The sequence below is a fragment of the Dermacentor silvarum genome, chromosome 10 (assembly GCF_013339745.2).
Source record: "Dermacentor silvarum isolate Dsil-2018 chromosome 10, BIME_Dsil_1.4, whole genome shotgun sequence".
NCBI lineage: Eukaryota > Metazoa > Arthropoda > Arachnida > Ixodida > Ixodidae > Dermacentor > Dermacentor silvarum.
The window spans coordinates 81,101,173-81,119,927 of record NC_051163.1 but is presented as its reverse complement, the minus strand read 5'-3'; the positions used below and the strand labels follow the sequence as shown (position 1 = coordinate 81,119,927).

The 18,755-nt window shown below is 45.9% G+C and overlaps 2 protein-coding genes across 2 annotated transcripts in view; both read right to left on the bottom strand.

Moving 5' to 3' along the window:
• The window catches only part of LOC119431664 (uncharacterized), a 512,426-nt gene that overhangs the window by 373,229 nt on the left and 120,442 nt on the right, over positions 1-18,755 (bottom strand). The window lies entirely within an intron of this gene.
• Positions 3,101-5,843, bottom strand: LOC119466181 (protein extra-macrochaetae). Its single transcript, XM_049657688.1, has 4 exons — positions 5,167-5,843; positions 4,102-4,459; positions 3,787-3,976; positions 3,101-3,341 (listed from the first exon to the last, which is right to left on the bottom strand). The coding sequence occupies exons 1-2, from the start codon at positions 5,509-5,511 to the stop codon at positions 4,388-4,390; spliced, it is 417 nt and encodes a 138-aa protein (XP_049513645.1). The 5' UTR covers positions 5,512-5,843; the 3' UTR covers positions 3,101-3,341; positions 3,787-3,976; positions 4,102-4,387.

Sequence of the window (18,755 nt, the reverse complement as noted above, 5' to 3'; positions counted from 1 at the left end):
AGTTCTTGACCCTCTTCCCCACTACATTGGCCCCGGTGGCGAAGAGGTGCCATCCTGGCGACTCAAGGCGCTGCAAGCACAGAGGGTCGTAGTAGGGCTTTAAGCGGCTCACGTGGACTGTTTCACGACCGTGGCAGCGTCTGTCGGTGGGAGGTGTCACAGGCTTGACGACGTAGTTCACCGGCGACTGGCATTGTACGATCCGGTAGGGACCATGATATTTCGCTGCAAATTTGCGGGAGAGACCGGGGGTCTGGCATGGAATTGACAGCCACACGAACGAGCCAACAGGAAAGGTAGGGGCAGGTTTAGCCGGGTCACAGCGTTCTTTCTGAAGACCTTGGGCTACGGATGTAAATGAGCGTGCTAGTTGGCGGCACTCTTCGGCACAATGAGCGAGTTCTGAGGCTGGGCGGTATTCGGACGCATCCGGGCGGTACGGAAGTATGGTAGCCAGTGTGGAAGAGCGCTCACGTCCATATAGGAGGAAGAAAGGGGAAAATCCAGTGGTGGCTTGTGTGGCTGTATTGTAGGCATATGTCACAAAAGGAAGCACAAGTCCCAATTAGAATGGTTGGAGGCTATGTACATGGAGAGCATATCACCAAGTGTTCGGTTAAAGCGCTCCGTCAAGCATTAGTATGTGGATGATAGCTTGTACTGGTGCGACGAATAGTATTGCACGCACTCAGAAGCTCTTGGACGACTTGCGAAAGAAACACACGCCCTCGGTCGCTCAGGAGCTCGCGTGGCGCGCTGTGGCGAAGAACGAAGCTGCGCAAGATGAACAAGGCAACATCACGAGCTGAAGCTGTTGAAAGAGCGGCGGTTTCGGCATAACGAGTGAGATGGTCGATGGCCACAATAATCCACCGATTGCCAGCAGGGGTGGAAGGAAGGGGCCCGTACAGGTCTATGCCGATTCTGTCAAACGGGCGAGGGGCAGGGCAAAGGTTGCAATGGGCCAGGCGTGTGACAAGTTATCTTCCGGCGTTGACACTCAATGCAGGAGCGAATGTGCTTGCGGATGTATGTGTACATTCCGCGCCAGTAGAAGCGCTGGCGAAGTCTATCATAGGTTTTCAAGACGCGAGCGTGCGCGTTTTGTGGGTCGGCGTGGAAATGCGTGCACAGCTCGGAGCGTAAATGGCGAGGTATGACAAGAAGCCATTTTCGACCATCTGGCTGATAGTTGCGGCGGTACAACATTGCGTCCCGGAGCGTATAATGAGCGACCTGGCGACGAAGGGCACGAGGGAGCCGTGGGGCAGGTGTTGTTGAAAGCGCAGCTAGAACGTCCATCAGCGAGGCGATCCAGGTATCCTTGCGCTGTTCGGAAGGTACGCCAGTGATATTGATGCTGGCGAAGGAAGTTGCGGAAAGGGAAACAGGCGCAACGTCAGAAGACACCGGCGAGCGGGAAAGTGCGTCGGCGTCGGCATGCTTGCGTCCGGAGCGGTAAAGAATGCGTATATCAAATTCTTGTAAACGTAGCGCCCAGTGTCCAAGTCGACCCGACGGATCCTTCAATGAAGCCAACCAGCAGAGCGAATGGTGATCGTGACAACATCAAACGAATGGCCGTACAAGTAAGGGCGAAATTTCTGCAACGCCCAAACAATGGCAAACATTCCTTTTCGGCAACCGGGTACTTGCACTCTGCCTTCGTGAGGGCACGACTAGCATATGCAACTACGTACTCAGAGAAGCCCGGCTTTCGTTGGGCAAGTACAGCGCCAAGTCCTATCCCAGTAGCATCCGTGTGTACCTCGGTTGGAGCGGTAGGGTCGAAGTGACGTAAAATGGGCGCTGACGTCAAGAGAAGACGTAATTTTGCGAAAGCCTCTTCACATGCCGTCGACCAACCAGACAGAGAGCTATCGCCGGTGAGCAGCTTCGTTAGTGGTGCTATAATAGAAGCGAAGTTCTTCACAAAGCGGCGAAAGTATGAACTTTAAATTGGCTTCCAGTCACGAGGTAGCTTACGCCTCTTGTTTTTAAAAATTTTTGTGTATACAGAATATAAAAATAAAAGCTCAACAATAAAACAGGCATGTAAGAAAACACGGCCCTCGTCACGATCACTTCTCTATACGAGTCATTTAAGAAAACCGCCTAACGCGATTTGAAAACTTTTGGGTCTACAAAGGCGTCAATGTACTTCTTAAACTGTTCGTAAGAGGCTGACTGACTGACGGACTTACAGTATGCTTTTTGCAAAATAACATGATGTGTATAGTCAGTGAACTGTGCGACAAAAATATTGTGCCTGATGTAGTTCCACATCGTTTTGCAAAATATTGTTATTGCTATATTTCATTAGAAAACACATATATAGAAACGACAGAGGGAAATTAAGAGGGAACATGCTGGCAACTTCCACCGAGAGAGGCTGCATCTTCACACACCACATGGTGAAAATACCCGGTCATTAGAGGAAACGTTTTATTGGCCTTCAACAAGCGCGTGACTAGGCAGCAATAGTTCACAAGGTAACCAAGAACTTGTATTAACCTCGCCCTGCCAGCCAAACATTATCCGAGTACACGACAATATCAGTGTCCTGGCGGTGGTACTTGCATCCTGCCACACGATCCATCTATATAGGCAAGTATTATTCTGCACGAATAATACTTGCCTATATAGGCGCAATCAACATGGTCATCGATTACGCAGCCGATTTTCTTCTGCGTTAAAATCGACATTGTGAGCATGACGAACGGTCTTTGCTGTGCGTTGTATTACTGATAGCAAGCACCGTATATAAGACTACCCGGGGAGCTTCACTCTCCGCAATATTTTCATCTTCCAGAAACCTGGGGTGAAACCCCCACAAGACGTCAAGCTTGCGGTTTATATTCACTTTCTATCCGCCTAAGCTTACAGGCGAAATCGCCTTTCGTTTTCTCCGATGCAGGATTTCCCTAAATGTAGAACAAATGTGGCTTCCTTCTCCAGTGGCTTCATTTAATTTGCTAATTGTATGCTGAGCATGCCGTCAGTACCCTTGGGAGAGGCCCTGCAAGCACACCACTATATAGCAGATGCTTGGGAAGGTAAAGGTATAACGCCATTAACGTTACTGGCAGGAAACTTTGCCCTGCAGTAAAACCTTCAGCCATGTTTACAGATTTTCAATTGTTTTATTCGAGCAGGATTTGCCATCTGTAGTACAATATTATTGCTGTTCTTGCTGCCGCGCTCTTGTCATGTCCAGCAGCTGTCCACAATTCCGGGATCTTTTCCGAGTAATTTTGTTGACTGTGGTCGTAACTCACTTCTGGCGATTTCTGCTCCGAGAAGTCCCATGGTTGGTCATTGAAAGGTGCCTGCTGACATTCCTGAAATAAGCACAAGAAAACAAAACATCATGAAAAATTGTTACTCAAATATTTCACAGTACAGCTCACGGCAAACAGTATAGAATGGTCAAATACGCGTTTTGCTACCGACGCACCGATTTCTTATACTGCAACCCTGTGCAAAAATTCTAAGCATAAGAAGCACTGCTGTAAGCTTTTAAGTGCTCCTACTTTCTTTCTGTTTTAGAACGTACATTATCAGTGGCCTCAGGTAAAGCATTGTACTACCCTCGTGCGGCGCTGTACGAGACATTTTCTAAATAGCTCGCCAGGGATCTCGAATCTTCTGACGAGAGTAGAGCAGGAAAATTATAAAACGATACAGCTTACTTGCCGAAACGCCAACCTTATGCTCAAAGGTTTTTCTCCCTGATTGACCCAGTACGCCACCCAACAAAAGCTGTGAACCATGAACAGTTCTCACCTTCAATGATATCCGCTGGATGAGCAAGGATAGCGATGCATAGCCGGCTCAGACGAGACGAAAATCTGGCGCCGATACACTCGATGCCAGAGATGATCCATGCCGACTGAAGGGGAGGCCGTTTCCGTGCGCTTGCCAGGAGTCCTTGTGGATTTGTTAGACAGCCAGCTTCGAGTGATCACAGTAAAAGCTGCAGAAAAGATAAAAAGAATGGACATCAGGACAGTTGTTGGTGTAGAACAGGGCACTTATAATATGCCTCGCTGGAAAATTATACATTTGTTTCTAAACGAAAATAATCTAAACTTGACGCACCTGAGAGCTAAAGGCAACTCTGTGGAGAGACGCCGAGCCAGGGCTTATGGAGGTTGTTTCCAAGTCTTGCAGGCTCCCGCACTTTTCCGGTCGTTCCTGGACCACATATTCCTCAAGAGTTCATCCGATGCTTGCACTTGATGACGTTCAGTGTCTTGACGGCACGTGGATGGCACTGAATTTGCCGGTCGTCAGACGCGGCCCAGGACCAGTCGGTCGTTCATTCCGGACCGCTGAACCAGGCCCCGAGCGATGTCATGTATTGAGAGACGCTCGCTCTGGCGTCTCAAAGGTCCATGCTCGAGACGGTGGGCGCGAGCGCTGCGAAGTGGCGAATGACCTTTTCCGCGTGGGTCTCCTGTGATGGAAAGAACAGAAAGTGCGCGCATTACAAAACTGATCCGGTGCTCACCAAAGTGACAGAACAGAATAAAAATGATTAATAAACTTGAGGAGCTACTAAATTAAACTTCAGTGTGTGCTTGCTAGCGGCGATCACCGTACACCATCATGCCCCATTCATTTCCTAGCAGTGGAAACACGACATCGCCTTCACTAGCGACGGAACGCTTTGTACTTGAAACCTACCCACCATTAAACGTTTATAAGGCCAATCGTCAACACAGCCCAACGAGACCCCGTAGGCTTTATAACAGAACTGATCAGTTATTCCTGTACAAAATACGTGTACAGTTGCGGTACTTGACCGAAGAGTGTCTTAAACTGAGTGTTACCACGGGTAATTTCCGACTAGATCTAGTGGTAGTATTGCAAGGCAAAATAGATGATCGTAGGTAGCCGCTAGCCAGAACTCCTCTGCTATCCCTCGTTTCCTTTTACTAGGCTTGGTGGAGATATCGCAATAGATAAGGGTGCTTCCTCCATCCTCGTTATCCGTCTTTCATTTTCATCAAAACTACCGAAAACTATGCTTGTACTCTCCCACACGCGACATTCACGTGGCTATGTTATTGGTCGTATAGGCCACGTTATACCGGAAATACAAGCTCAACCACTATGGCAACGCGAGAACGGAAAGTACAGAAGTTCAAATGCAAGACGTACCTCATCTTCCGAGAGAGCGTTGGTGACCGCATTGTTGGCGGGAGGGAGTACGCCCAGAGGCTGGCGCGCAGGAGTCGACGCCGTGGAGGTCGACGACGATCGCTTGGAGGGATGCGCTTCGAGGGCGAGCTCCAGGTCGAGGATGTAGTCGATCACGTTCTGGATGATCTCGAGCTTCGAGACCTTCTTGCTACGGGGCATGTTGGGCACCAGATCTTTGAGCTTGTCGAGCAGCGCTTGGATCGCGCCGTGGTTGACGTCGCGTTCCTCGCGGCTCACGCGCCCTTTGGCCACCTTGGCGAGGCTGATCACTTGCTGCTGCTCGGTCTGCACCTTCATGGTCATAGTCCAAAATTGCACGTGACGTCAGTGAACGAGGAGAAGGAGAGCTATAACTATCCAGTTGCACGTTGCACGCGGTGTGAACCAGAGCTGACCACGTCAAATGGACGAAGACGAAAACGAAACCTCGCAGGCACAGAGCGGCACCGAAGAGTGTGTTCTCTGAGCAAGCTCGGAAAGATATGCCCCAAGCAGCGAACGCTCTGAGCTTTTATAGAGCTGCGACTGCGTCCCCCGATGGGCGGTTCCCGTGGGCGGAGCTACCCACCGATGCAGTCGGGGAGGCGTCTTTCTTTTGTCGTGCAGCTCTCGCCCGCCGTGTGGCGCCACAGAATTGCCTTCTCTATTTTTCTTTTCCCCTCGTTACTCGCGTTCCGTGCGTGCCGTTGTCGAGCTTTCGGTATCGTACCGGTTCTTCTAAACTCAGAGCCGCAAGCTGTGGCGCGCTTTAGCGCTACTTTGACTCCCTCGCCCCTTCCCCACACCGTTTCTGTCACATCTGCCGTGGCCCCGCTCTCTCGCATTCTCCGTACCCGACTCGGCGGCAGGTCGTCTTTCCTTCTCTCTCATTTCCCACGGGCCCCACTCGCCGAGCTGCTGCCGGCTGTCCAGGTGGTCAACGCGGATACCGTGGCACCTGCGCTGACTGAAACCTTAGCGCTGACGACCGACTGCTTCCCTCCTCAAACGGCTCGAGGATAAAATTAGAGGTAGCGTAAGCGCTTAACCAGCGCATCTGCGCTGATGTCTGACTCAGACCATCTGCACTCAAGCAGTAAGACGCCTGAACCAATGTGCTTCTCTTTTTCTTTCTTTCTTTATTTCCTTTTTTTTTGGCTGGTTATGCACTGTGGTGAGCAATTTTTGCGGCGTCCTCACGCAGAAACACTTTCGCTTGATTCTATGCCATTTTTATCAACCGCTGCTCATGGCCGGACCACTTCGTCACCATCGTCATCATCATTATCAGCCTCTTTCATAGCCTCTCGGGGTCAGATAATGTATTGCGTAGAAGAGATAACCAGTGGTGAACTCTTCGGTATCAGAACGCGTGTCAATGGAGGAAAAACGCCGCAGAGGACGGCAGAGGATTAAGCGATGCAAATAGATTAAGAAATGTGCACGACCGCGGGAGGGCATAATATGCTGACTGCCATCGCGAGGCCGGGGCAATTGAGATCGTTGGAGGAGGCCTTCGAACTGACCGCAACCGCTTAATTAACACAAAAAACAATACAATTGGGACGTCACCACTAGATTGCCTCAGCCGGCTGATCCCTTTTGTTTACTTGATGAAGCTACTCTGTTTCGCATGATATGTTTGTTGCACTTTCTTAGGTGTCTCAGCTCTTTCGCGGCTCTGATTGAAGTATTTGTAAGAGCACTTGTGTCAGAATTCTATACATCAGGCAAAACAAGCTGTCTTGTTAAATTAACTGTGAAGCATGAGTTCTGATGTAAAGGAAAAAGATATTGCATTTGTGTACGCCTTTGTTGCATGAGGGTTTCCTTACAATGCCGCTGTGCTGTTTTTAGTTTCACGCGGTAACGGCATTGTATTTGCATGAACTGGTCTATAAAACCATATGCATAAATGTGCAAAATTATGTGTGCAACGAGAACAAGGAGTAGCCGTCACTATACTTGTGCGCCAACACCTGCTTCTATAGCATTCAAAAAAAAAAAAAAAAACTGAGGCATGCTGATTTTGATGTCCAACCATTAAAGTAGTGACGTATGAATACTAGCTGTTTTTCATGTCTCATGTCCATGCCAGCCGCCGTAGGCTGTAGTGTCGGGCTGGGCATGTGTTCGTTTCCAGCTCGGATTCAAAATTAACATTGCATCGCTGCACACCTGATCTCAAGAAAAACGAAACAAGATTGTCGAGGGGCCAATTAAACCTGCGAACAAGATTGTGTGCAGGTTCTGGCGTATACTTGAGCCCCTGGAAATACGTGGGAGTGTGTTCACCGTATAACACAAATGATAGCCACAACGATACTTAGTTTGGCATGAATATATATATTATAGTGTGAAAAAGAATCGATGTCGGTCAGTTCATAGCGCGCTTTTAACGCGACAGCATTAAGGGCCCCATGTCGCAGAAAATCCGGCGTCGGCGTGCGATGTCGGCATGCGATGTCGGCGTCCGTGGCGGAGAAAATAATTACGACCCACCCTAACCGCGCAGGCCGTCCACAAGGTGAAGGATTACGTGAACAAATGTTGAATTTATCACAGTGAAATCCGTCAGAAAAACTGTAAAGTACCACTTAACCACAACCTACAGACATGGTGGCGTCGGATTGTAATTTGAATGTACGAGAAAACATAATTCTGTTACGAGGAAACTCAAACACAAGCCCCTTTTCCAGGATTTCTACCAGACCTACAGCTGCGCGCTGGGTAGTTTACTTGCGAAAATGATACCCAGATGGCGCTCGCATCCTCGGCAGGTTAAATTGGGACTTCGCCTGCCTAATGCGTTTTGGACACGCGCGCGCATCGGCGCAATAGCAAACATTTAATAAATAATTAAAAAGGTGGTATGGCCTTCACATTTTAATATAACACGACGTATATTGCCCCTGGATAAACGTCTTCCCAGCAATACATTTCTGTTTAAAAGTGAAGCCGACTTTAAGGGGATCGGTGTAAGCTTGGTCTTTGTAAGCTGGCTTCCCCACATTCTGTTTTGCAGTGGGAAAGCCAGCGTTCAACGGGGCCCGATAACGCTTTCGCGTTCCACTCTTAAAGGCGAAGCTTAAGCGTCTTCGAATTTTTTTTTTCCAACATTATGCATTCTCTAAATCTGAAAAACGTGGATGATTTAAAGCACAGAAAAGGATGCACATGGCATCGTCTCTCGTGTTTCACACAGCTTTTATTATAGATAAACCAACAGAATTGTTTATATTTCTGTTTTGTGTTTGAAATCTAAAAGGGGGTTAACGGATGAATATTTTAAAGTATTACGGCATTTTTAAAGATCGCCTTTTGTTAGAAACATACTTCCAGTCCTTGAGCCGGATTATTAACGGAGGCTGAAATTACTTGCACGAGAAATCAAAACAATTTCAGCTAATTACCCGGAAAACCGCTAATTAGGTAGGTAATTAATTTTACGACACATATGCCAATTTACGAATAGTAGCCGGTAAGTTTGCAAGGTGTATCCACCTGCAATAAATTTCCAGAATGAAACTGGTTGGGAGATATGCGCCAACAAACTCGCCGTAAAAATGCACTCTTGTTCTACTTACTGTATTTAACAAAATGTCATTTTATGCTTTCAAGCACAAAAGTAACTGGAAGTAACAATGTATTTGATCCCACACTTTGGTAAATAATATCTAAAACTGGCGTAATCCTCGAAATTAATTTCAAGTAGATACTTCTTGCAAACTCATCGGCTACAATTACTGCGTTGGAATATATGCCATAAAATATTTATTTATGAAGTTAATTAGTATATTTTAGCTAATTAGTTGCTATGTATTTCGATTTGTCACGCAAGTAATGTCCGCCTCTCTGAATAATACAACTCAAGGACTGGAATTATGTTTTCTGGAACAGGCAATAAAAATATACATAAGACTTTAATTAAAGAGGACCGAATTCGGCTTCCTTGCAGTTAAACCTTGGCGTGGGGTTTGATGAAGACTAGACAGAGATCCAACAGCAAGAAAAATTAAGGCATGCGGCAGCGTGGACAGGAGCAATTTTTACTTGAAGAGTCAGGAACATGAAAAAAAGTTTATAAATCCTATTATTGTAGCTTTAGTAATGCCGTTATATTCGTAGATGTTATTCACTTCTTTACAATTTCGCATATTTGTGTTTCCGTAATTCGCTTTCGCTACAGTGTTCCGGTGGCTCTCGTGGGTGGTTCTATTTGCGCGCTAAACATGTTATCAGACCAACGAGGGATGTCTTTTCTACTTTAATATGAACATTTGGATTGTGTGAACGGCTCAGAAACCGCTGTAATCGTTTTTTGCATGTGAACTTTAGAGCAGGCGTCAGTATATAGTCTTTGCTACATTCTTTGTGTGAAACTGTTTTCGAGCACATCTGTTAATTATGAGAAAATGAACAGCCGGTACTGTCTAACAGGCAGCAGCATGTCCTAGAACATTAATTAAAAAATTAAAAAGAAATAGATTAGTAAAGAGCAGAAGATATTTTCACTATGAAAAAAGAAACGTCTAAAGAATGGGGAAGCGCCCAGTTTTGCAATGGCATTAGAACCGTTGGCAGCGCTGGCATCTTTCTATATATAGCACCTGTACTGTGTAATCACATAGCCTCAGCCACCTCTTGCAGCAGGGGGAAAGGAAAACTGAGCTGTATACATTAACAGTTGAGAGGAAGCTTTAGCTTAAGGCGGTGGTCCCACTCCGGCGGCACGAGCCCCCCGTTTTCAGTACTTTTGGAGCAACCGTGGCGGCTCTTTTACTTAGGATATAAAGTTGTGGTATATACCATAAAAAGCTTAATTCTTGTAGATTCCAACTATATATAATATAAAGAAATTGATTATTGTGATTTAGAAATAAATGTTCAAGAACAAGCATGAGATACATGGTTTTTGCGAACTGTGTCTCAGTTGTGACCATATTTAGAAGAAACTACCGCACTTACTGCATTGCAGCTTGCTCTGTAGCTTTAGGACATATTTATCTAGTTCCTAGACGTAGCAAATTACTTTTTAATTTTTACTTTTTGGATAATTTGCTTTTGAAAATTGCCAAATATTGCAATCTTCTGTTGTAAACAGCCCGGCAACTACATGCTCAAAGAAGCTAAATTTTGGATAAAGTAGAGTTCAAGGAATTTACATTTAGGACACAAAATTTCATTCATGTAACTTCATTAGTTTTAAAGCGCAGCTTTGCAGCTTTATTACCGTCCCGCAAAACTGGGCAAAAATAAAACCAGCATTCTAAATATTGCTTATTTTCGGCCGCATTATTAGGACAACTAATAAAGTTACACGAATTAAATTTTGCCTCCTAAATGGAAATACCTTGATCTGTACTTTATCCAAAATTTAGCTTCCTTGAGCATGTAGTTGCCGGGCTGTTTACAACAGAAGATTGCAATATTTGGCGATTTTCAAAAGCAAATTATCCAAAAAGTAAAAATTAAAATTTAATTTCATACGTCTAGGAACTAGATAAATATGTCCTAAAGCTACAGAGCAAGCCGCAATGCAGTAAGTGCGGTAGTTTCTTCCAAATATGGTCACAACTGAGACACAGTTCGCAAAAACCATGTATCTCATGCTTGTTCTTGAACATTTATTTCTAAATCACACCGATCAATTTCTTTATATTATATATAGTTGGAATCTACAAGAATTAAGCTTTTTATGGTTTATACGACAACTTCATATCTTAAGTAGAAGAGCCGCCACGGTTGCTCCAAAAGTACTGAAAACGGGGGGCTCGTGCCGCCGGAGTGGGACCGCCGCCTTAAGGGCTCCCATCTAAATACGTGCACGGGAATGGAAAAATAGTTTTTCTCGGCAAACCACCACACCAAATTTGATGAGGTTTATTGCATGGAAAATAATAACTTAAAATGTAGTGACTGCTGCAAACAGATTCCTTATTCGGGCCATCAGTTTCTTAAATAAGAATTGAAAATTGCAAAATTTCGAATACCGGTGCGTCGGCGCGCTTCAGTGCCAAGTCGGAGCGAAACGAAAGAGAGTGCAATCTTGGACTGAGTCGGCCGACAGGCGCTTGCCAATGTGGAGAACACGCGCACACACACGCAAAAAAAAAAAGAAAACACGCATGCACGCACGCACGCACGCACACGGATTCGATTCAATTACCATCCACGGCGGCCTCATTTTGATCTGGGTGGGGTGTGGGATGTGGGTGGGGCACATGAGCAGAAACGCTCATGTGCCGACTTTTTGTGGCAGGTTTGTTCATCCGCAGCGCGCTACTATTTTCATAGTCCGTATGTTGCTGTCAGATGAGCTCATCAATACATACATACATACATACATACATACACACATACATACATACATACTTAGTTACTTACACACATACATACATACATACATACATACATACATACATGTTTCTTCGAACCACTATTACGCAATGGTAAACACTCGAGCTTCCTGCGTTTGGCCTGGTGTTATAGTTTCGTTGCACGATACGGTCATCATCCGTCTAATTATTTTACTCCCACTGCATGGGGAAGGCCTGTGCCAGCGATCTCCAATTTTGCCTTAAGATTGCTGCCTGCTGTGCGTGTAAATTTTCTGTGATTTAGAGCAAGTTGTTTCTCCACAGAACAATGATTAATTTCACATTAGTGTAAAAACATCAGAAATTCCCTTCCATCTCAGTGAGCTTTGTAACAAATATACGGACAGCAAGATACGCGTCCGATGACTGTGGCTTCAAAGGAGTCACAACGACATCGTCCACAAATTCGACAAACAGACAGTGATGTCAACATATCTTATCACAGAACCTAATCCTCAGCCGTCCTTGACTGCGCTTTCGTTCCTTCCGCACCGATTCTGTTGCCCTAGTAGAACACTGGTTGTCTGATCATTGTATGGCCTGACCAACTTCATTTCTTCCCCCTAATCTCAGACATAAAACTGGCTACCCACATTTTCTAATCTATACAGTTATCTTCTTATCTCTCATATATTTTTATCATATCATATTACTCATATCATTTTTCATTCAATCAGTCGTTCCCCGCTTCTCAGCCCGCTCTCAAGCTATGTTAACGGGAATTTTCTACCACATATGTTAGTACCAGTAGAATGAAATGATTACATTCTTTTCACCGATAACGGCAAGCGCGATTTTATCGATAACGGTGGTAGTGACTTGCTTTAGTGGCTGCCATATGTATCGTCGCTTTGGAGCTGTCGTCTCGCACACGCTGGCATCACGCACTCCATTGCTCCATTTTCACTACTGAGTTGGATAATTCCCAGCCGGCACCGTCAAGACGACTCACCAAGCCTGAATCAAGGCGAGTCAACAACGATTGACATGGAAGAAAGGAAAGGTCTTCTTGGACGCATTAGTATACCATGTGGTTTGTTGCTTAGACTGCACTAATTTCGGGATAGGCTCCAATTTTTAGACTGCACTATCTCTGGGATTGACCCATATATACCATCATCATCAGCCTATATTTTATGTCCACTGCAGGACGAACGCCTCTCCCTGCGATCTCCAATTACCCCTCTCTTGCGCTAGCGTATTCCAACTTGCGCCTGCAAATTTCCTAACTTCATCACCCCATCTGGTTTTCTGCCGACCTCGACTGTGCTTCCCTTCTCTTGGTATCCATTCTGTAACCCTAATGGTCCACCGGTTATCCATCCTACGCATTACATGGCCTGCCCAGCTCCATTTCTTCCGCTTAATGTCAACTAGAATATCGAATATCCCCGTTTGTTCTCTGATCCACACCGCTCTCTTCCTGTCTCTTAACGTTAGTCCTAAGATTTCTCCTTTCATCGCTGTTTGTGCGGTCCTTATCTTGTTCTCGAGCTTCTTTGTTAACCTCCAAGTTTCTGCCCCATATGTTAGCACCGGTAGAATGCAATGATTGTACACTTTTCTTTTCAACGACAGTGGTAAGCTCCCAGTCAGGATTTGGTAATGCCTGCCGTATGCACTCCAACCCAATTTTATTCTTCTGTAAATTTCTTTCTCGTGATCAGGGTCCCCTGTGAGTAATTGACCTAGATGCCCCATATATATATATATATATATCTTAAGGACAAAATGTACGGCGTTAAGCAGGCGAGGACAGAGTGAGACAAAAACGACATATATATACATGGCGCCTGTATATGTCGTTTGTCTCACTTCAGCCTCGTCTCCTTAGCGCTGTAGATTTTGTCCTTGAGTCACGAACCAACTAGCTCAGCAACAACTTTTGTTAAGCCATATATATATATATATATATATAGCTGGGCAAAGCCACGCTTCTGGTTACGGTCTTAGGCACGCGCACTTTGAGTGAGCACATCTGGGCTTAATTTCGGCCTTTTGACCTAATTATGCATTATAACTGTTACATACATGCTATACACCAACTTCGGGCATTTACATTGCTCCAAGCTTCATTTCGACGCCTTTTTTCGCTATCATGCGTGCACTAGAAGGCCTCAAATCGCTTTATGAGACGAAAGTGGTGTGCAAGTGGCAGTCAGATACTCAGATCCAGCGAACCGTGCAGCAGTTAGATGTCACCAAACAAGACTTTGACTGCAGAAAGGAAGAATCCTTTAACGCACCAAAAGCCTCATCATCGGCGGCCTTAAGACTGGTTTACACGTACATTGAATTCGAAAAATTTTGTAAGAAAACTTTAGGCTTAAATGCAATATCATGTACCATGCTCTAGAAACGTCGGGCAGGTATAGGTGTTTGGACGTTTTCCTAGCAAATGATGGAAACGTTATGCTTAAATGTAATATCATGTACCATGCTCTAGACACGTCGGGCAGGTATAGGCGCGTGGATGTTTTCCTGGCAAATGATGGAAACAGAAAAGATGATTCTTTTGCGCAACTTCTCCAAGCTTACTAGACCGACCAACCTCAGCATGATGACCCACAAAGAAAACTAGCATTGAGCACCATAATTGCGTGAATAAAGTATTTTGAATACAGTTGGATCCGCACAGCTACCATTAGAACAAAATAAATCTATTCTATACATGTATTGAAAGCCTAAGGGTGCTAAAGCTTATACGTATTTTGAATTCAACGAGTTGAATTGCTACAGCATGGAGAAATGGAGTGGCATGCATCGCAAACTATTGTTATATCACAACTAGCTCATTTAAACGGTATCTTTTTTTCAACACCGTTGAATTTATAACTATTATTTACCTAATGTTTTGAAATAATTCATTTGCTTTAGTTAAAATTATTACACGAACCTTCGACCGTATCCTCCCAGCTAACACGAATACCACTGGCGCGTTAGTCATTTTGCCGTGGTGAGCATAAGCGCAGTTAATTGAGAGAAAAAAAAACAGACAGCCTAAACAGGGTGATGGTATTCACAGTGGGATAATGCTGCTGTTGTAAATGAATCGAGGGCCGGAGCCATCACTGAATTAAGCCCGCTGCCTTTTTTCAAAGCGAATGTTTCTTTGGCTACCGTTTCGGGTTTGGCGTGGTTTCTGCAGTTTGCGGCTGGGTCGACCGGGATCTCGGCAGATAAACTTGTGGATATATATACGAAGCTCACATCTACCCCAAATACTATACCACCGAAGGCACCAAAGGAGGAGGAGGAGGACAAAAAGAGAAGGCAGGGTGTTAACCTGAAATGTGTCTGGTTGGCTACTCTACTCTGCGGTACGGGAAAGAGGGAATAGAAAGATGAGATAGAGAGAGGAGCGGGGGGGGGGGGGGGGAAGGGCACGGTGAGCTCGCACACGCACGCGGAGGGCCTGAGCAATTCAAAGGCGTTCACATAGGCCAGTCGCCCTCAAGCAAGAAGACAACAGTGTCTTCACAGCTTTGTGAGCCGACGAACGATGGGGACGGTCTTCAAGGAGCACCTGCACGGACAACGGCCGATCGTCAAGTCGTCGAAATGCGTTCGATAATGTCACTTACACAACCCCTGCAAGCTGAACGACACAGTTGGGCCAGTAAGCTTCATTCGGTTCTGCGCAATCGAAATATTAATCCACATAATTCACACAGAAACCACAACACGTATAATGTTGGCTCACGTGTATGTCTAAAGCCCACCGACCTCTTCGTGGAATAGAGCGTTACGTACACAACCGATTCTTTTTTTTTTATTCATTCGGCATGCGCCATTGGGTGTGCGCCCATATTGCATCGCATACACCCCACAGCCTACAGGGACGAATGCCCATGGTGCGGGGCCACATCAAACTTGTACCACATTACGTGGAAGTGCGCGCTGCACAACATGGAACACCACGACGCGAACACCACGAGGGAGCAATGGGAGGCACTGCTGTCCAGCTCGGTGCTCGATGACCAGCTCAAGCTGATCCAGAGAGCGGAGAAGATGGCAAGAGCCAACAGAGCCCTGGACTAGGCGCCCGACCATTAACGATGCCTCTTCTGGGGCCACCTATAAAAGCTGATTATTCTTTTAATAAAGTTTTCTACTACTACTACTACTACTACTACTACTACTACTACTACTACTACTACTACTACTACTACTACTACTACTACTCTATCCTGCATTTCTCTGCATAAACCTGGGCATGTCATTCTTGCCTCAACAAGCATCATTTCATCCGCATGACGCTGTTACATGGCCATTTCACGTGCTGCATCCGCGTGATTAGGTGTTTGTATTTCCGCATAGTTTGTGGCCGGTGCAGTGCGTAAACATGAAAAATTGCATAAAAATGAAGCCGTGACCTTCGTGGTGGATAAAAACAAACATTGCATTAGAGGTTACGTGCTGCCAAGGATCAAACTAAACGCAATGATTAACAGAGACGTTACTTGTGCAGGATTTATTGCACACCACTTGACTGAAGCTTCGCTTCGCATGTATTCCTGAATTATGGGGTTTTACGTGCCAAAACCACGATTTGATTACTAGGCGCGCCATAGTCGTGGACTCCGGCTTCATTTTGACCACCAGGGGATCTTTTAACGTGCCCCCAATGCACGGGACACGGGCGCTTTTGCGTTTCAGCCCCATCGAAATGCGGCCGTCGCGGTCGGTATTTGATCCCGCGACCTCCTGCTTAGCAGCGCAACACGTACCATAGCCGATAAACCACCATGGCTCCTATTGGATAATAAGTGATTCGTTATCAGAAAAGGAAAGGTTGACGCTATCTTCTGCAGCCCATGAGGGGTCACGGCTCAGCGTCATCTATTAGATCCCAACGTGTGCGTTCCATCTGCATAACTTTTCCTCCCTCTCTCTAGGCAGCCAGGCTTACGTGCTTATGCCACCTTGACTTCGCTTCCTTCAGGACTCATATAGCAACGTGCTGCAGACATGGATTTAAAGAAGACTGCTGGTCTTATCAATCACCGTTATACATCGATGATTGCAATATCTGGTTCATGACTGTTTTCTGAGCAAAATATAACAAAATGCGAGACTTAATTATTCGATTGCAATGCGTAGCGTGTTCCTTCTAAACATAGCTCCGAATTCACCTCTGACTTGCTCCATATTGCGCAGTATGCCACCATGCGCTGCATTTTTTTTTATATTTATGGCAAATAAAAAAGAAACATTGAGTTTTCAGTGTACCTGCTTTACGTACGATGTTCGTACGATATTTACGTACGTTATTTACGTACAATATTACGCTGTGGACATCTACTCTTGTACGAATAAATATGCGCGACGCGCCATTGAATCATCCGCGTTGCTGCTGCATGCGATATTTACCCGGCATCAGTTGGGTACATTTCAAGGCTGCCCTATCACTATACCCGCCTAAAGGGCGACGTGTTTGACTAAGTAGTCGAAAAGAAGTGTATCCTTCAGGATGAAGGCATCATCAGCGAATGCCTCCACTATTACGTGATCGGGTCGAAACAATGACGACAAGAAAAGCAACGGAAGCTTACGATCACGCATCGAGCGACGGAACGGCATCTATTTTAGGCTTCACCTTAGCAGACTAGAAGCCGACGGAACGGATTAGAACGTATAATCGAAGACGCAAGAGGATCGGATACAGGCAGATACTGGCGGATCTACGTTATCAGATGACCCATTAGGCAAATGCAGGTAATCACCGATCAAGGCGAAGAAGGATAAATTGTGATAGGGGACGGGATGAGGCCAGGAAAATCGTAGTAAAGGTGGAGTCCATGGATGCAAGACAGGTGCACAATCAAAGATTGCTAGCGATCTCCGGCAGTTGACATGCAACGCGGTTCGACCACCATCATGCTGCCGTGCCCGCAAGCCCGAGCACTGCAGAGCTCCCTGCCGTAGGGCCCAAACAGGCTTCCGATGTTTGGCTCTTGAAGCATCGCACTCGCCTCGCACCTGCCGCCAAAATACTTGCCCAGGCATTCCGATCTAGAAAGTGCCCTCGCTAGCACGGGTTTATAGTCGATCGCTTTTTTATTCGACCCCCCCCCCCCCCCCCGCGTCCCTGCCCTTCCATCCTCAGCTTCATATACTGACCACGTAACCTAGCTCAGTTTTCTCAAGCAAGCGGTCAACGGCTTCTTGCAGCAGGGCTAATAACCCGGCCACCTTGTTGAGGCTCCTAGGCGCGCCCGTCCCAGAAGGGGCGTTTTTTTTTTTTTGTGTGCGTTGATGCCATCGGACCCCACTTGCTCGAAGCGAGTGGCAGGTGTTTTTTCGAGGGGCCCACCTAGAGCGGTCATTGCTTCGTACACACAACGCTTGCGCGGACCCGCGAGTTGCTGATGATGCAGCATTGGAACCAATAAACACTGTTGCAGAACATTGCACTCCCGGTCGTTCGTTGACCGCAGTATTTCTTCTCGTTTGTTTTACATGCTTGCTGTTGTCATAAAGCCGTAGCACTCGTATATGACTACTGACAGTGCAGATTTCTAGAATTTCCATATCAAAACTCAAAATTCATATTCTGCGTGCGGTTGGCCTCTTGCAGCACGACATTTAGGCGCATGTACAGAAACATAAGCTTCATACATCCGGTTGTTAGGTTGTTATGTAACTTAGGTACACAATTAATGCAGCGAAAGTCCGCGAACACGAGCAAAACATACGTAACAGTCGCTTGTAACAAATTCTTTATCCAAGAGGCAGTAATATAAGCATATCTATAGTTTTTACCAATCAACAGACGTATCTCACAACCACATCATATAGGGTGTACAAGACATTTGTGAAAACCAGAAAAACGAATTGAAAGACTTTGAGCTAATCACCGAATGCGCAATGCAAAAGATATCAGACTCGCATATGAATTATTCTGGGGCCGTATTCACAAAGTAATTTTGTTCTAACTGCTGTTTCTCATTGACCGTTCACCATTGCTAATCTGTCCGTAAGGCCAGATGCGAGCCAATCATGATTTCGAACTGCATTAGCGCTCTAGCTTAGCTTGCACAAATACAGAGATACAGCCGTGCGACTGTCTCTAGTCCCACTTGTGTAAGCTGTTCTTCCTTCTAATGAATATGTACGAACTAGCTCAGCAACAAAGCGTCTTAACGTACGTAGAGCGTTGCTCGTTACTCAGCGAATTAGGGGAGT

Bases quoted from the DNA above. Each gene is read 5' to 3' on its own strand.
- LOC119466181 (XM_049657688.1), bottom strand. From the start codon at position 5,511: ATGACCATGAAGGTGCAGACCGAGCAGCAGCAAGTGATCAGCCTCGCC. The intron at 4,460-5,166 runs GTACGTCTTGCA...TTTCCATCACAG, and splicing joins ACGCTCTCTCGGAAGATGAG to GAGACCCACGCGGAAAAGGT.